General features: G+C 39.3%; 1 protein-coding gene across 6 annotated transcripts in view; it reads right to left on the reverse strand.

Annotated features, from left to right (window-relative positions):
- Window positions 1-16,907, reverse strand: part of lrba (LPS responsive beige-like anchor protein) — a 258,545-nt gene that overhangs the window by 121,166 nt on the left and 120,472 nt on the right. For all 6 annotated transcript variants that reach the window (XM_033972966.2, XM_055221266.1, XM_055221265.1 and 3 more), the window contains one exon: window positions 4,389-4,513. In XM_033972966.2, coding sequence (XP_033828857.1) covers window positions 4,389-4,513 — 125 coding nt within the window. The remainder of the gene's footprint in view (window positions 1-4,388; window positions 4,514-16,907) is intronic.

Raw genomic sequence — 16,907 nt, forward strand, 5'->3', positions numbered from 1 at the left:
CCCCCACAGAGGAATTCAACTACCTGCTTATGCTACTCGAGGCATGCACGGCCGTGGCAATTAAATTGTCAAAATTAACAAATTTGTTTTTAACGGGAGCCGGGCCAGGGGCGAAGTCATGAGGCGAGTATTGATTAGACCAACAGAGACATTAGTCTTCAGGTATTTACTCTGCCACCTCTGGTACACGGGCCTGGACCAGACCGAATCAATCCCCTCAAAGCACGGCTCTCTGCAGCCGTAAATACTCAAAGAGGCAGTCCAAGCTGTTGGCTGCAACGCTGTATATCCTCCAGTGGAACCAGGCTGGCACTGTGTGAATGAGAAACACTGTGAAACTAACTTATTCAGCTGATAAAAAGCATCGTACTTAGAAATGATTATGTTTTGTAATGAATAATAGATCAGGCACTTTTTAATATACTGCACCATAGTTATGAGTTACTGTATTTGGACTGAACATTTCAATACTAACACAGAGGTCTGTACAAGTTAAAGATATTTACAGAGACCACAGTTTTTCACAATATGAGTGAACGTTTACCCATGTGTACTACCTTTATGAGCTGGTTTCTTTAAGGGTTTTTGCTCTATTTAAAAACAAAACAAAAACAAAAAACTAAGAGCGAGAATCCTACGAATATCATCTCTGTCCTTAAATGTAGTCCTTTAAAATGATGTATATGTTTGTATTTTAGTGTGTAAATGTTCTTTCATAATGTGTTCAGCAGTTTCAGTTTGGCCCAGGTCACCCCTGAAAAAGATTTTGATCTCAATGGGTTTGTCACCTGGTTAAATAAAGATTAATTAAAAAAAAAAATTTAAAAAGGAAAAATAAATGCAATTTGAATTTTGAAATATTTAGATTTTCTTTCTTTTCTTTTTTTTTTTATCAAATAACATCATTGCAAACCACTGTTTTTCTCTTTTTAAAGCACAACATCCTACATTTTTGATGATACATTATTCAATAACAGTGAACACATGGATTCTTAAGTCATTACTGCTGTGTTCACCATTCAGTCAGTGTGTTAGTTTATATTCGAATAGTTCATAAAATGCAAATGGACACTTGATAATAGCTTGAATCTCATCACGTCAGAAAAAGTCCATGCTGAAGAAGTGCTCCTATAGTAGCTGAACACGCTGATGCCTCCACACTAAATATTTTCAGTGGGAGTCTGAGAGAGTGTCCCGCCTCTGTCTGATGAATATAATTACAGCCAGATCTGACCTTTGCGCTGTTGGAAAGCCCAACCCTGCATTCTCATCCTGAGCTGCACTTCCGCAACAAATGTAGGGTCGACTAAAACAAGACGAAAGGTTACCTCAGCCAACGTATGCCGTCAGCCTTCACTGTCACGCAGCCCTTCTAATGATATATTCACAGAGTTTAGCTTCAGAGTGAGACCGGTGCACGGTCTCTGGGGGTACCGCAACAGGCTGCTGGCTCTTTGCACTGCATTTGACTTTGAAAATAAATGTAAAATATGTCGGTTTGCTTAGTGATGAATATATGCAACACGTGAGCCAGAACGCAAAAAGAAAATCTTATGTGGTGAGGTTGTCATTTTGACGAGTGACAACACGCTGGGAACACTCAAGTACACTGCATAGACGCTTTTACTATTTAATGAGATAGGAGATTTTATCATTCAAATGTTGGTGTTGGGGTTAAATACGTTTTGAATCGCCAAATAATGATGACTTGATCCAGTTGAGAAGTTGATTACACTTTATTGAATGATTGTTGAGAACAGAAGTGGGCGGGGATTTAACAACAGCCAAATTTCATGGTTTTCACAGTATTAGAATATTAACACGGTGAACAATAACAATTTCAATATATATTTTTTCAAAACTAGCTTCATTAGATTAAGCCTTGTGTGTTTAAGAACAGTCTACAGGAAAGAGCAAAGGATCATGGTCTATGTAGTCCTTGGAGCTTTCTTGCCATACAGCTGCAACAAAATGCATTTTATGGCCCTAAACATACACTTTAATATGTTATAGTTTAAATCAAAGGGGAGCTAAAAGATGTACTCAGGTAAGAGTACCGTAACTTCTTCAAAATATTATTACTTAAGTACAAAGTAGTGGTCCCAGAAATTAATAAAGTAAGCGTAAAACGTTTTTTGGGGAAACCGGTCTAGACATAACATCTGGTTTATAATTTGAATATTATTATTATACCAATTTTATTTGATGTTTTGAAAGGGCAGACCGCAAGCATGAAAACTAAATTAGGTAAGTAGCATAAGAAACACAAATCATTAAAAATTGTCAGCATAAAACTTTTGTCACTCAACTTACTCAAAGTGGGAAGAATACGCAAAACTTTTAATCAACTAAGAGTACTGTTATAGTGTAAAATGTATTAGTCAATTAGGCGCCGTTTGGATGAGTGGCAAAATGTCTTCGCTCTAAAACCTTTGTCCAGTTGACAGAATTGAATTTTCGTTTGCTATGTTTCATACCTGGACGCCTGAGGGATTACACAGACATATTACTCAATTAGGAGTAAAAGTATGGTGTTGAGTACATATAACAGTGCTATCCACATCTGTCCTAACCCCACAAGAGCATACATCCTTACAAAATGTGGGAAATACAGAAGAAAGCCCCTAAACGGCATACTGAGCACCTGTGGGAACCTTCCCTACAGCCAGTGCAAAGTCACTCCATGCCTTAAACACATTTAGCGCAGTTAGCAGAGAGCCATGAAGTGCTGTCTGCTCTCTGTCATGAACAAGCTGAAGAGAAAACAAGAGGGCCGGCTGGAATTAAGATGGAACCCCGGTCAAATACACAGCCATGTTGCAGCTGGACTCCAACCTTAAGTCTCCAGACGCCAGTATACACCGCGCCACCAATCTCCCAGGATCCCATATTGCTTTTAGATCACACTCACGTAGACTCTTGTCCCACCTGCCATTTAAAACTGAGACTTTTTTTGTGCGTTTATTGAAGCTAGAGTGCTTGATTGAGCTGCTAAACCTGGCCCTTTAGCGTTAGCATAATGGCGCTGTGGGCTGGACGTGTGCAGAGATGAGGGATTACACGCACTCCAGAAGAGAAATGCGACTCCGACCGCTAATGCAGGGACATGTGTCATGTGGACGTGACTGTTGGGAATGTTAGCTTGTTCCCGGTCCAGGTTTATTGAAAATCTGCACCTGTCTTTATGGACAAGAGTGCTGGGACAATGCAGCTAGCGGAGCATTGATTAAACCAGTTGCAAGTGAAAGGAAAGAGGTCAATGTGTGTGCTTTAGTGACAAGTTTGCATTGTGGCTAAGTGTAATAGATTATTGAAGGCTTTTCCAAACCACATTTAAGATTTACTCTAGTCTTTGAGCAGCCAAATTACACAGAAGTACTGGACGGGATTTGTGGTTTACAATGATCAATTCTAACCCAAAGGACATAAACAATTTATTACTGCAACTTAAATCAATGTATCCCATTTAGGTTTTTAAATTAATTTATGGACTGCAAGAATAACATGTGTAATTCATATTATGTTCCTTAATCCATGGCACTGGGTTCAAATTGAAATAAGACTTTAAACAGGTGGGTTACAGTGTCTGCCAGGTTGTGTCATCAAAATGTGTACAAATGGCTTTTGCCTAGCGGAACTGTATGGGAAGAACTGTACAGCTTGTGTAAGTGGATGTCCCATAAAACCATGGCACTGAACTAACTATTATCATAAACTATAAAAGGCATTGTATGACCAAAAATGTGGGATAGTCTTTTCCATGACTTCATCTTACAACTGATATTCAGGTTTGCATCTGCTAAACTGGTCAGTCATTGTAAACAGTCTATATAAAGATGGTATTTATTAACTTTATGTTCACAGTTTGGACCTAAAGTGCGTGACAAACTTTATAAATCATCCATATTGGTGAGCAGAGAGATTACACAGCAATTATACATCTCCATCTCCAACACCTCCACCATCTACACCTCTATAAGCAAGCAAAAGAAAAATGTGATTATGAAATGAATATTGCAACATCATTTTTGAACTACGCCAGTTTGAAAACGCTGCTTAATTTATGAAAAAAGCATGAAAGGCAACAGAGGAAGGATGATAACTTACCACATCTAACGTCTACTGTAATGCATGAAAAAAAAAATCAACACAAGTTTGGATTCAGTACCAGCTTGCTCATGCCCAGTAAGAAATTTCTGTGAATGCCATGCTGACACCATTACCCCTTCTTTGCATAATGGGAGCCAGAGGGGTAAATTACCTGTGAGAAATTCAAATACGGCTAGCACTTTACTACGTCTAACGGTACCATAAATCTTTTACTGCTACGGGAGGGCTAATTTTTATTGCCTTGTACGTGGTGTGAGGTGCGGGGGGGGGGGACTGACCGTGCTCTGTGGCGGCTTTTAGCGTAGCCTCCGAATGCGTGGATCCGAGCGGGTTCCTGGCAAAGCGACGTCTCCGCCTTAAATCGTCCTCCCAGTAGTCCAGGCGCCAGAACTCCCTCGGACGGCTGCAGCGAGACAGAGGTAGCACATGTGTTAGCAATTACCAGCCAGCGTGCTATAGCTAGGCCCGGCATTAGTGCTAGGACATAAAGACAGCTTTGTGTAGTGGTCTGACTTGAGTTTTTCGGTGAATCGGACTTTGAAAAGACTTAAACACAAGCTGGGAGTGCAATCATTGTGTTGGTGTCTTTGATAATGACACTAGCGCCTCGTCAGGGTCCACACTTGTTTTGGGGGTTCCATTCCCCAGAACTATCCCATTACACGATTGCCAGTGACAACACCTTGAGAAAGTAGAGCTGTCGGGAACAGGTCGTTTTAGCATGACACAAAAGTGAAAAAGAAAAAGCAAAACAGGGTAAAATGACATATGGAATGACAAAACACCACTCAAAGCTAGTAAAACACTGCTGAAACGCACTGATGTGGCTGTTTAAATTTAAAGACTTTCAGATGAAAGATGGATTATGAAAAAAATGTCTAAAGTAGGACAGTGTGTGGAGTGTAAGATGATTGCCGGTATCTGGTATGTTTTCTTCACGCAGTGTTTCAATTCCTGGTGAAATGACAGTAACTACTAAAAAATACACAACCAGTCAAAGGTTTGGACATACCCTTTCAGTCAATGTTTACTTTTTCTTACTGTTTACATACACAGAATACATCAAATAAATGACATAAGATATATGGAATTATGTAGCAAAGACAAAGTTATGTTTTTATATTTTAAATGTAAATCCTCAGAGTTTAAATCCTTTGCTTTGTCGACAGCGCTGCAAACACTTGGCCTTCTCTTTTTTCTGATCTTCCTGCTGAATTCTCCTGAAATGGTTTTCACTTCACAGCTGTGCCTTGTCAGGATCAAGAAATGTCAAAACTGTAAAGCATCTGTCAAAGCAAAGGGTGGCTACTTTTAAAAATCTAAACCAAGTATAGAGTTATTCTGAGTTTATCTTTTGTTTACTACATTCCATATGACTCCGTTCAGTGAGAATCTACAATCATAGAAATAAAGAAGAAACATAAGTGAAAAAGTTTGTCCAAACTTTTGACTGGTGGTGTATTTAACGTATAAAGTAATATTTAGTAATGTGCAATCAATTATTATGTGCAAATAACTTTTTTTTCTCAAAAGTTGTCTTGCTTCAGGGTCGGTGCGCAGGAATCAATCTACAGATAAAAGCGAAAACATGGTTTGTTTTTTAAAGCAAAGATTATTTTTTACTCTTTTAACCTGTGAATAATGAATGACATGGACAGAATGGGCTGAAACAAAAGAGTTACGGGTGTTGAAATAAAACAAGAATGTAGATGTTACAAATATGTACATTCATGCATTTTAAGGTCATGTTTTATACAAAGAAGTTATAATACCAAAGAGCAATGCAAGGGCTCTGTAAGTCCGTCTAAATGAGAGAATATTGCCTGGAGTCATCCAAAAATATGTCTTTCTTGAAAACAGGAACATTTGTGTGGTTCTCTATGGATTTCAACATTTCAACATTGTCTGAGAAGCCCAATAACCCTTTGACCCTCCGCTCTGCAGTCTGGCCCGTTGTAAAGGTGCAGAAGTGGAGCAGTGCAGACACCAGCCTGATCTCTGTGTGCACACTCCTCCAGCAACGGGCTTCACTCGGCCTCATTTCAGGCCCAGCAGGACGCCTCTTGTCAGTAGAGGGAGAAACCCAAAACAAACAAAGGGTGGGGGTAGATACTATAGCACTATACCAATATTAGTCAATGTCTATACTTGCCACTTTTCTGTAAAATTTACATCTGCCTTTTCCATACCAGGTCAAAGTATCACCATGTAATAACTTTTAATGAGGAGCGTATGTTGAATATTGCAAGTCGAGTATGAACCTGTCCACTATGAAATATTATGTCAATTTTGGAAGTGGCATAATTAAAGTATTGTTGAATAATTCATGTAAAATATTCATTACTCATGGGCCCATCGCAGGTTTGTTTGTGTTTCTGCTTCTTCTATAAAATAATATGTTACAATTTAAAGAAGATATTGTACTTGTGTCTGCTCTATAGTTATATCCATGGTACCCGCCCATCATTATGTTATAGTTTGCACATTTTAAATCGCAATATTCAACTAAAACGACTTAATAAAAGAAACAAGTCCGCCAACTTCTGCATCTGAAAACTTGACGTCGTTGTAAACATCAACATAACAAAGAGCCGTAAAGTCCTCGGCGTCGCTGATAGATAGCTGCACATCACGCTAGAGAGAAGTGGATTTTTTTTTTCATCTGCACCCAAATAATTACAAATCCTACATGTATCGAGTAAGAAAATGAAATTGGTGAACAAGAACAGTGGGCGTGTACCATTGACAGTGAAAACGGGTTAATCGGCAAAATGGCATCTTGAAAATAAGCGATTAAACATTGCTCAAACGTGCTGGAGTCACTATAACTATAAACACAACTGGTCGCCATGGCTTAATCCTAAAGCTAATGATCATTTGCCACCACGCTAACTCAAGAAAACTGGTTAAAATGTATGTATATAGACATTTAGCCATTTTATTTTATACAACCTTTAGTGAGTAAATGGGCATCTACGCTAAAGGCTAAATAATATAAGGTTAAGGTATCTTTTTTTTAATTAAAGTTAAATAAAACATTACTACTACTAATGTTTATGTGTGCACAAGTCACTTCCTAGAAAAGTGCATTCATGTTTGTTCTATTAGCATTAGCGCACCTTATTTGCTACTTTGGCAACACTGACCGAACTGGATTTCAAATGACCAGTAACAAATTAAATGTTTACAGAGAGGTGGCCGAGGGTTTACTCTGAAGGTGTTGGTCGGTGCAGTTTACGGTTTCAGCGACGGAGGTGGCTCTGGGATACTTAATGTGAGGTACTCTTAAGCGGCCATGGCCTCGGGGTCCTCACAAATCTTCAGTCCAGCACCAGTGATCACACAGGGGCCTTTAAGAGGGAAGAGAAGCTATACACCAGGAAGTAAACACTAGAGCCAAGTTGAGACTTTGGAACTGCTCTGGGGGTAAACAATTCCATTGATTTTAGGATCGTTTTGGACCAGGGGAAGTATACTGTGGAGTAAAGTCTAGAATAGTTTTTTGTAATAATAAAAAGGCTTATGCAAGAAGCTAATTAAGCACTAGATGCTAATAAATACAACTATATGTAAGCTATGACCTGGGTAAGCATGAACAAAATCAACCAATCCAATTTTAACACCAATCCTCTTTACGTAGGACAATGCTTAAAGTTCCTGCCACAGTTATAAAGATCAATTATAGTTCTGGCATTTGGCTGAATCTCTCTCCCCACTCTTTACCCCCATTTTTCACTATGTAACGCCCAAAATCTACTGGGAAAAGCAATTTAAAAAGAAGTAAAAATAGAAACAAAATGGATAATCCAACATCATTTCATAAGTTTAGAAGAGGCTATTACTCTTACACTAACCTGATTTTAACGTCTTGCAAGTATCACTATTATGAAGAAAATGGACTTTTACTAAATTATCCTAAGTACACTTTGAAGGTCCTTGTGCCTGGCTTGGAGTTAGACAGCCACGAAGGACTGAGGGTCTGGAGGAGGCAGCGACAAAGCCCCCGCTCCATGTTTGCCTGTGATAGTCTCAGGACACAAATGGCCACTTCATCATCCTGCCCGCGCCTGTATTCATCTATGAAAATAATTATCAAGGTTGTGCATGGAGCCGCTCCGATTCGGGGCTCTCAATGCGGCGGATCCATCAAGAGACACGTTCTGGTCCGAGTAATTAGTCACCGGCTGATGGGGCGCACCTCTGCCAGTCACACTCCTGAACGGGCCACAATAGAAGCGCTAATGATTTGGTGCGGGAAAAGGGTGGCCATCCAATGAAAGATACCTCATCATCAATCCGCCGCTGCAGTAACAAGAATGGAGCCGTACCCCCATACCACGGGTCGAGTGGTTCCACAGAGATGATTAATTATTCAGGGCTCATCCATCCTCCCTGGGCATCCTTGGCAGGATTTACAGAGGCACCATTCTTCAAAATAACAACTATTAGAATAACAAAGGTGCCAACGTTGTGCCATGGACTGAGCCAACCACTTGTGTAATTAGTAATTAGTGCGATCGTAAAAGGTGCCTCGTTAAGAGGCCACTGACTGGAGTCTGAGGATGGAAGAGGGACGGGGGCAGTCAATCTGCAATCAGAGGGATGAGGAATCGTCATTCTGTTGTGTTGTGTAAGACGAGTTTGTCTCACCATTTTGTTTTAAATGTTGTTCTATTATAAACAGTCTATATAAATGTATGGACAACTTTATCATAACTTAATCATCTACAGTTAAAACACACTTGAACATAGAAAAATATAAGGTATTTTCAACCATACCAATAAAATAAGATAAAATATGTAGTAATATGCAGGCTTTGAAAATCTGACAAAAAAGGTATAACATCTTGCCACACTGCCATAAGCATCATAGACAAAAAGTAAAAGCAGCAAGTCATTTCATTAGTAAATTACATTTACTATATTGCGTAATTACCAAAGCTGGGATATCTGGTTTTGTGGACTTTTCTTTTTCAGTTATTTCTCGTCATAGAGTATATTGTAAAAACCACAAAGTGCTGATTAAGCGGTGGCGGTCCAACCTGCTTTGCCATCTTAAAAAGCTGTTCTAAAGCAACGGCATTTCCAAAAAATTCATGCATAAATACTAGTGTGCCAAAGCGCTAGGAACAAGTGAGAGAGATAATAAACACTCACATCCTCCTTTCACGGTTAGAAAAGCTGTTATCCTTTAATGACAAAATACACTTTAACAGTTTTTATACAACTCCATAAAGGTTCTGCACTAACTTTAGAAGTAGATGATGAAGAAAATCCCTATAACTCTAACACAGGTGACATCTGTGGCATTTAATCTACTGGTGTGTGTGTGTTTTTTGAGGAAACACAGCACCAAATGTAATGCATATTTAATTTTTTTTTCCCACAAACACATTTCTGTTGATACACCCGCATAAGTCCCAACTGTCGAGCTTCTTCTAACATCGGCGACGGCTTCAGGGCAAACATGTAGATTGCAGTTTGATTTAGGAGTTTCCATTGCCGAATTCACCCAGGCTTTATCTGCCAAAGTGCAGAAATATTGCTGTTTTGTGCAGGTGCATTATGTAAATGACGGTACGTGACCTTTATCAGAGCGAGCACACAAACAGCACTGACACTGTGTAGATGCATCCATAGATCACTACAAGCGGCTGCTCCCCAGAACACTCATTCATAACCTTTCAGCTAAATTAATTTGGGTACAGTCAATGAGAGGCGCATATGCAGACGAGATTTTATATTATATTAATGCCAGTCCCAATTGGCAGCCCTCAAATTGCTCAAACATTGCTCCTATCCTGCGGATCATTTTGCTTTGATTTGCATAAACCATGTGTTTTGAAGGGCCGTAGATTGAGGATTTGTCATGTGAGGGCTGCTGGAGCGCTGGCTCTTTGTCAAACTGTGGCACAGATTGCTTCTTGTGGTATCTCCAGACTCAAATTAAAATGAAACAGGACCAAACACCCACACGCTAAGAATGGTACAGCATGATTAAGTCCTGCCCGAGTGATTTTCTACCACTCCAATGAAGTCTACAGTGGACCATCTACATGTATGTTAATTCAGCTGGGATAATGGATTTAGCAGAGGTAATGCTGGGGTCAGTGCCCTGCTAACACCTTCATCTTTACCAACACAATCACTCACAAATACATCTGTCTGCTTTTAATGTACGTTTAATGAGCAGTACACAGTTACATTCTGAAGGTGGTTTTTAATCAACGATATTATTGTGACCTTAAACTTTTCATTATGCAATCTCTTTCCAGCTATTTCAAGATTAACTTCTTTAGAGATGTGTTGATTTTGGTACAATCTTGGTCTATTTGTATGAAAAACATGCACAATAGTCAGCCCAAAACACAATAAGTAAAATCCTTCAGCTAAGGTCCTGACCAAGACTTGCAACAAGATCACGGAGATGGGTCTCAGAGCACTGTGGGGCAGTGCTCACGGCTCACAGGATGGGTCAAATGCAGAGAACAAATTTTCCTGCAGGAACCATAAAGAGTCCCTATAGCGGGGGTCTCAAACTCACGGCCTAGGGGCCAATTGCGGCCCGTGAGACAATATTTTGTGGCCCGCAGGGCAATATGAAAGTTTAATATTAGTGTGGCATTACCGTGTTGCGTGTAGAAGTTAAACCTCAAACACATGTGTCACTTGCGCTGTGTACTCGCAAAAGATTCAACAAATAACCATGTATATCCATAAAATCCACAAGAACTGCCGTATTTCCTCATGTATGTTGAAAACAGCAATGAGAAGATTTTAACAAAGCTTTTTTTATGGAATACCTGATAAGCCCAGCCCCACCCAGACTCTGCCTCCTGCGGCCCCCACATAATTTGATTTAATTTGATAGTTTGAGACCCCTGCCCTATAGAGTGTGCTGATGACACTGAAAAAATAATACATTTTTTTAGTCTTCACAGGGAAAGAAACAATACGCTTTGAGTCAGAAAAACACTACTTTATCTGAATTCAAATATCAGTATTAATTATAATTTCAACTTTTAAATGTTGTAGATTTCTGGGTAGGTTCTTGGAAATCAGTGCAAAAAGTTAAACCCCATCTTTTATAACTACAACTCCATTTCAACTGCATAACAAAAGTACATATTTTCTGATATATTGCTGAAGAAAATAGCGGCGATAAATGATAATAATGAAACTATTTTATGCCACTGACATAACCACCCAAAAGTAGAAATGGATAATATGGTTGAAAAACATGAAAAACACAAACTGCTTTAAATAAACAGTAGAATGAAACACTTCAGTACTTAGTTTGTATTTATGATGAGTAATAGAAGTAATTTATTCAACCCTCTAACGCTCAAATCTTAACGTAAACCAGAAAAATAACAAAACTTTCGCTACAATAAATATTAAGCTCTAAAAATTCTTGTTCGATCTAACATATGTAGAACCATAAGTCGATATAGTAATTATAATGACAGGCCTAATTGTCACTGAACATTGTTAAATTCCTCCTTTCCATTGTTTCACTTTCACTTTCAACAAGGAGATTTACATTGGATTAATAAACGGAAATGTCTAAAAATGCAAATGTGATCGCAGATATGTTTAGCGACAGTTTAACTAAAAGGTTTGACTTGTTTTTCACTTTAGCTGTTCCCTGTGCACGGTCGACTATAAAGCCTTGACATAAACACCGGCATCCTCCCAATTAACTCCAATTTATCCAGGAGCTTTCACAACATCGTCAGACGCACAGTGCTCAAGTGCCTCTGCTATGGATCAAAGTAGTCCCCTGGGTTCAGACTCCCCACAATGCATTGCGGCTTTCAATGATATCATGCAAATCGGATCCTAATTATCGGCGCCTTAGCGAGCAGCCTCCAATTAGCAGCAATTACACTCAGACTGTAAATCCTATGCTATCAAACAGTCGGACAAATGCGCGTCAATTAGATCGGATTTCAAACAACAGAGGAGTAAAAAAGATATCCGTGCGCTGTCGACGATAGGATTTTACGGGAATTATTATTGTGTTAATTTGATAGAAAGCTAATTAATGAACGGTTATGTACGCCTATGCTACCTCGGTGGACACTCAGAGCATTTTAAAGATGGGGTATGGAGCTTTTTACCATGTTATAATGTTGTTTCCTCATCAAAAACATGCCTGAAGTAGTTTTAGATATCAAAAGAATGACGTAAAACTATTGCAAAGTTTCATTAGCAGCAAGGAGAGGGAGACTCAGGGTCAGAAACAAAAATTTGACTTTAAATTAAACACATTAATACACTGTTTATCGTGTTTTTGGAGAATTGTTAAGTGGGATGAGGTACGTTTGTTGGCTGAGCACTGCACAGACATAAGGATGGTTGGAATACGGGTTTTTTGATGAGGAAACAACGTTATAACAGATTTTGAAAACAGATTTTGCATAATACTGCCTCTTTAACATTGACATTTGATCATAAATTGCCATTTTGTTCTAATGATATAGAATTTTTGTGAAGAGAATAAGCAGATGTGTCTGATTTATCCATCTACTCCAACTCATTTATTTACAGAGTTTCTTCTTGAAAAGCTAGCCACTGAAAGACTCAAGTTAGCTCTAGTAGCGCATTGCAAAATAATTTGTCATTGTGGTATCGCATGCTAAATATTTACATTCCAAAAGGATTTCTTGCAATTCTATACATTTAATAAGTCATGAATTCTACATACATTACTCTTCAACACGGGCTCATTGTGTCTACCCCAGCGATATCTATAAATGGTAAAGAAATGGTTTATAACTGCATTTGTAACCATAACACTTGAAGTCTATCATAAACAGGCTTATAAAATGTTATCTTCTGAAATATTATGGTGAAGGCCAGCACTGCGTTCGCCCTTATAAATATTATCAGTGACATAATGAATAGTATATAGGTCTGGAGCAGCTATAAGTGAAGTGGTACCATCTGTATTTTTGATGAAGCGTCACATTTCTCCTCTGATTTTGACAACACACATTTAGGGCCATTTATCACGGCCGCACGAAGGTAATGAGGGCATCCAGCGGACCGCAGTTGCATAATTTGACCATTAGGGGCCATTGTAATAATCTCCTGACCTCTAGCTTTCAGAGCTGATCTTGAGCGCTTTGACAAATCTCAACACAGAACGCCGTTTTCAGCGCGGCCTCCAAGAAAAACAGAGTGGAGACGGAGACAAGGTCAGCCGGATCAGAACTCATTCACACCTAGTTAAAGGTCCCATATTACACCAAATGGATTCTGGAGCTTTAAGCCATGTTATAATGTGATCAAAAACATACTCGGAGTTGTGTTTTGTTTCATTCACACATGTTTGAATAATCCTGGTTTATTAGTCTGTCTACATCTCCAAAACACAAAATGCTCTGTTGCACCTTGTGATGTCATCTAGTAGTAGTTTTCAAGTTAACAGCTACTGTTTACCTTTAGTTCAGTAGAGATAGACAAATCCAGGGCGGAAAATATCTAAATGATTCTAGTGAAGGTGTATGGAGTTTAAAAGCACAGTGGAGCACTTCCTGTATTACCACATTATGACATCACAAGGTGGAACAGAGTGTTTCCCATTTGAGAGAAGAACGCAGCCTAAATATGCAGCGTTTGTGTGTTAAACGTGAAAGAATGAAACAAAACACAACTCCAGATTATACACAACATTATAACATAGATCAGAAAAAAGCATAATGTGGGCCCTTTAAAATACTACAATTAAATAAAAAAAACACATTTAATACTAGGTGTACAGAATATCTTGATGTTATATTGGTCTTTTCCCATCATATTAGCTGTGTATCTGTTTTTTGTTGACTTTTATGTGAAGCACTTTGATCAGATGAAGTTGTTTTAAATGTGCCATATACATAAACTTGAATTAAATTGTTTTATGTTGCAAATTATGGGGAAATCTCAAACCATGTATTCCTGATGAAAACTCTGAGCCAAATTGCTGTGACTAACTTCTGGCAGTATACGCCGAGCGCTTATAAATGCATAAAATTATACATACAAGGACAGTCACTAAAGACGGGTCATTCAAAAAACTTTACGAAGGCTCACACAAACACTTTATTTTTTAACGTTTCAGATCTGATCACTAGGGGGAAAGCAGACACACGAGTGATTTTCCCATTTGCAGCCAGGTTTAATATGTGTGAATGCCCTTTAGAATAGGCTGGCTTTATCTCATTGACTGGTGCTGAACTTGAACCTAGAGGATAAACAGCAAAGAAAATCTATAGACAGAAAACGGTCTGAAGATGTACGAGAAAGAGACACTACTTACTCTTCCTACTTCTATGGTGGGGACATCAGTATTTTACGTCACCTCTTTCTGCTTTAGTTGCACCACAACGCTGGCTTCTATAGATAACGGCCATTTTTTTTTGGCAAATGGCGAAAGTAGCAAAATAAATGACCTGCTGGTGCTATGGTGTAATTACAGCGGCTTGCAACGTACCGATCTATCACGAGCACGAGGGGGGGCTGACACGCCACATGGGGGTTAGTCAAAGGAGATAGCCCTGACTAACTACCGGGTCCCGCCAATCGATACCAGGCTGATATTGAATCCAGGAGAAAAGAGGCCCTAAAAACTTCCAAAATGGCTTTTCATTCAGATATTGATCAGCCGCTGTTTCGTGACCTTGCTGCAAAAGGCCATACAGTTTCTTAAGGGTGTATTGAAGTCATAAATCTGGGAATAGCTACAGCGTGCGATGGAGCAGGGTGGAGAGCACTGAGCCACGGAGGAGATTTCTGCTGATGGTGGTGATCTTCTTTCACGCATTAACAAGGATTCATCACAGACTAGGAAACATGAAACAGGGCGAAGGTGAACAGAACTATACAGGCCATTAAAATTATATAGCGAAATGTCACACTGAACTGTGCCATATAGATATAGTGAGATCACAGAAAACTTCTACATCTCAATTAAAGGTGTACTGTGTAACTTTTCTGGTCGGGGGTCTGCCACCTGCATATCTGCACGGAGATATTTTTGCTTTGCCTGGAATGTTACAGTTTGGCATTATCCTTGTTTATCCTACATTTATTCACTTACATTTGTTTATATTGCCAAGATGTTTACATGCATTCTTTTTTGTTAGCGGCTTGCCTCTCCACAGAAATGACTTGTAATTTGACCTTGGACAAAAACAAAGTCCTGTCCAGGATCAGAAGAGTGAGGTGAGAGTCTGAACCACTACAGTGTTGCCATAGTGCAGACTCTGATCTTACATTCAGTCACTTTATGTCAATATTAACTTAACATTACAATTATCATATTAAATAAATAAAAAAAACGTAACTGTTTAATAGTTCATCTCAGCCAAAGTATTTCGACCAGCGCAGTGCTAACCCCTGCTCCATGTGCTAGCATATGGAGCTGATCCGCCGTTAATATGTTCCGCGGTGACACTTTGTTACTATTGCTTACAGCCCCAGCCACTGTACTATGTATACAGTGGAGGCCTGTGTTATCATTAAGCCCATATTCTAATTCATGTCCACACAGTCTCTGCACGGTAGGCCTGTGGTGGCACGTTCTTTTATATAATCATCCGTCAAACTGGAAATCCTCCCCAGAGATTAACCGAACATCCTTTTTCAACCTTTCAACTATTACCAACTTTTGAACCGACTTTAGCCTTGGTGATAAATGAAGTAGAAAGTTTCAAGTAGAAGCCTTTAAGGATTTGAGTGCTGGAGATGTCTGCTGATATTTGGATGTCTGGTGTACAGAGATGGACCTCAGTACGGCTTGTGTTTATGTTTTATGTTTATGATTGTATGAAAGCAGACGGAGGAGCAGAACCGGGTCGTGGATAATTGGTTTTGGAGAAGCAGGGCTAAAGGAAACAACTGTCTGAGAGCAGGGACCAGAGCACTGCAGCTGTTTGTGTTGGGTCCAGACAAAACCATTAGCAGTAAGGGATGAATGGTCAAGAACAGTACAGGGACGCCAGAGTGATTCAGTGGATAATGATTATAGTTTATACTATAAGAATATCCCAGAAAGCAACCATAACACGATCATATCAAACATATGTGAGCTCGCATGTGTTTTTACAACTCAGAAACGAACATCAAAAACCTGACCTTATTGATAAATGTGCCGACGTCCATAAAGATGCACTAGTGACAATTTTGAGTTGTGACACAAAATTGTCCTGTCCCAATACCCAGACTACACACTACACTACACACTACACAGTAAGCACTACACACTACACTACGCATTACACACTATGCAGTACGCACTATACACTACGCAGTCCACACTGCAGTTTGCACTACACACTACACAGTACACACTACGGCCTATACACTACACCAGGGGTGCCCAAACTCTTTTCACCGATGGCAGGATCTTGAAAAATATTTGACACTGAGGGCCACAGACCAATGTTATAAATACAGTGGATAATTCAGATGGTGAATTAAACATACTTTAAATAAGGCTTGAAATATTATTATTAGGTCTGTATGACAGTGTAATGTGATGTTATTTAGGTTATATTGGTGGATTACTCAAATCAAATTTACTGATTATGATCAATTGGGCCAGTTCACCTGAAGGCTATGGCCCGGCACCCGGGCCATAGTTTGGACACCCCTGCACTACACACTATGCAGTGCACATTGCAGTTCAAAACTACACACTACAAAGTACACACTACGCACTTCAATGAAGGGTGCATTTTCTGAAAGTCCGTGAAGTGTGTGAGTGCACAGGGGCACAAAAGCAGATAAAATGACAAGGACAGTCACAA

The sequence above is a fragment of the Periophthalmus magnuspinnatus genome, chromosome 1, assembly GCF_009829125.3.
Source record: "Periophthalmus magnuspinnatus isolate fPerMag1 chromosome 1, fPerMag1.2.pri, whole genome shotgun sequence".
In the NCBI taxonomy this organism is placed as follows: Eukaryota; Metazoa; Chordata; class Actinopteri; order Gobiiformes; family Gobiidae; genus Periophthalmus; species Periophthalmus magnuspinnatus.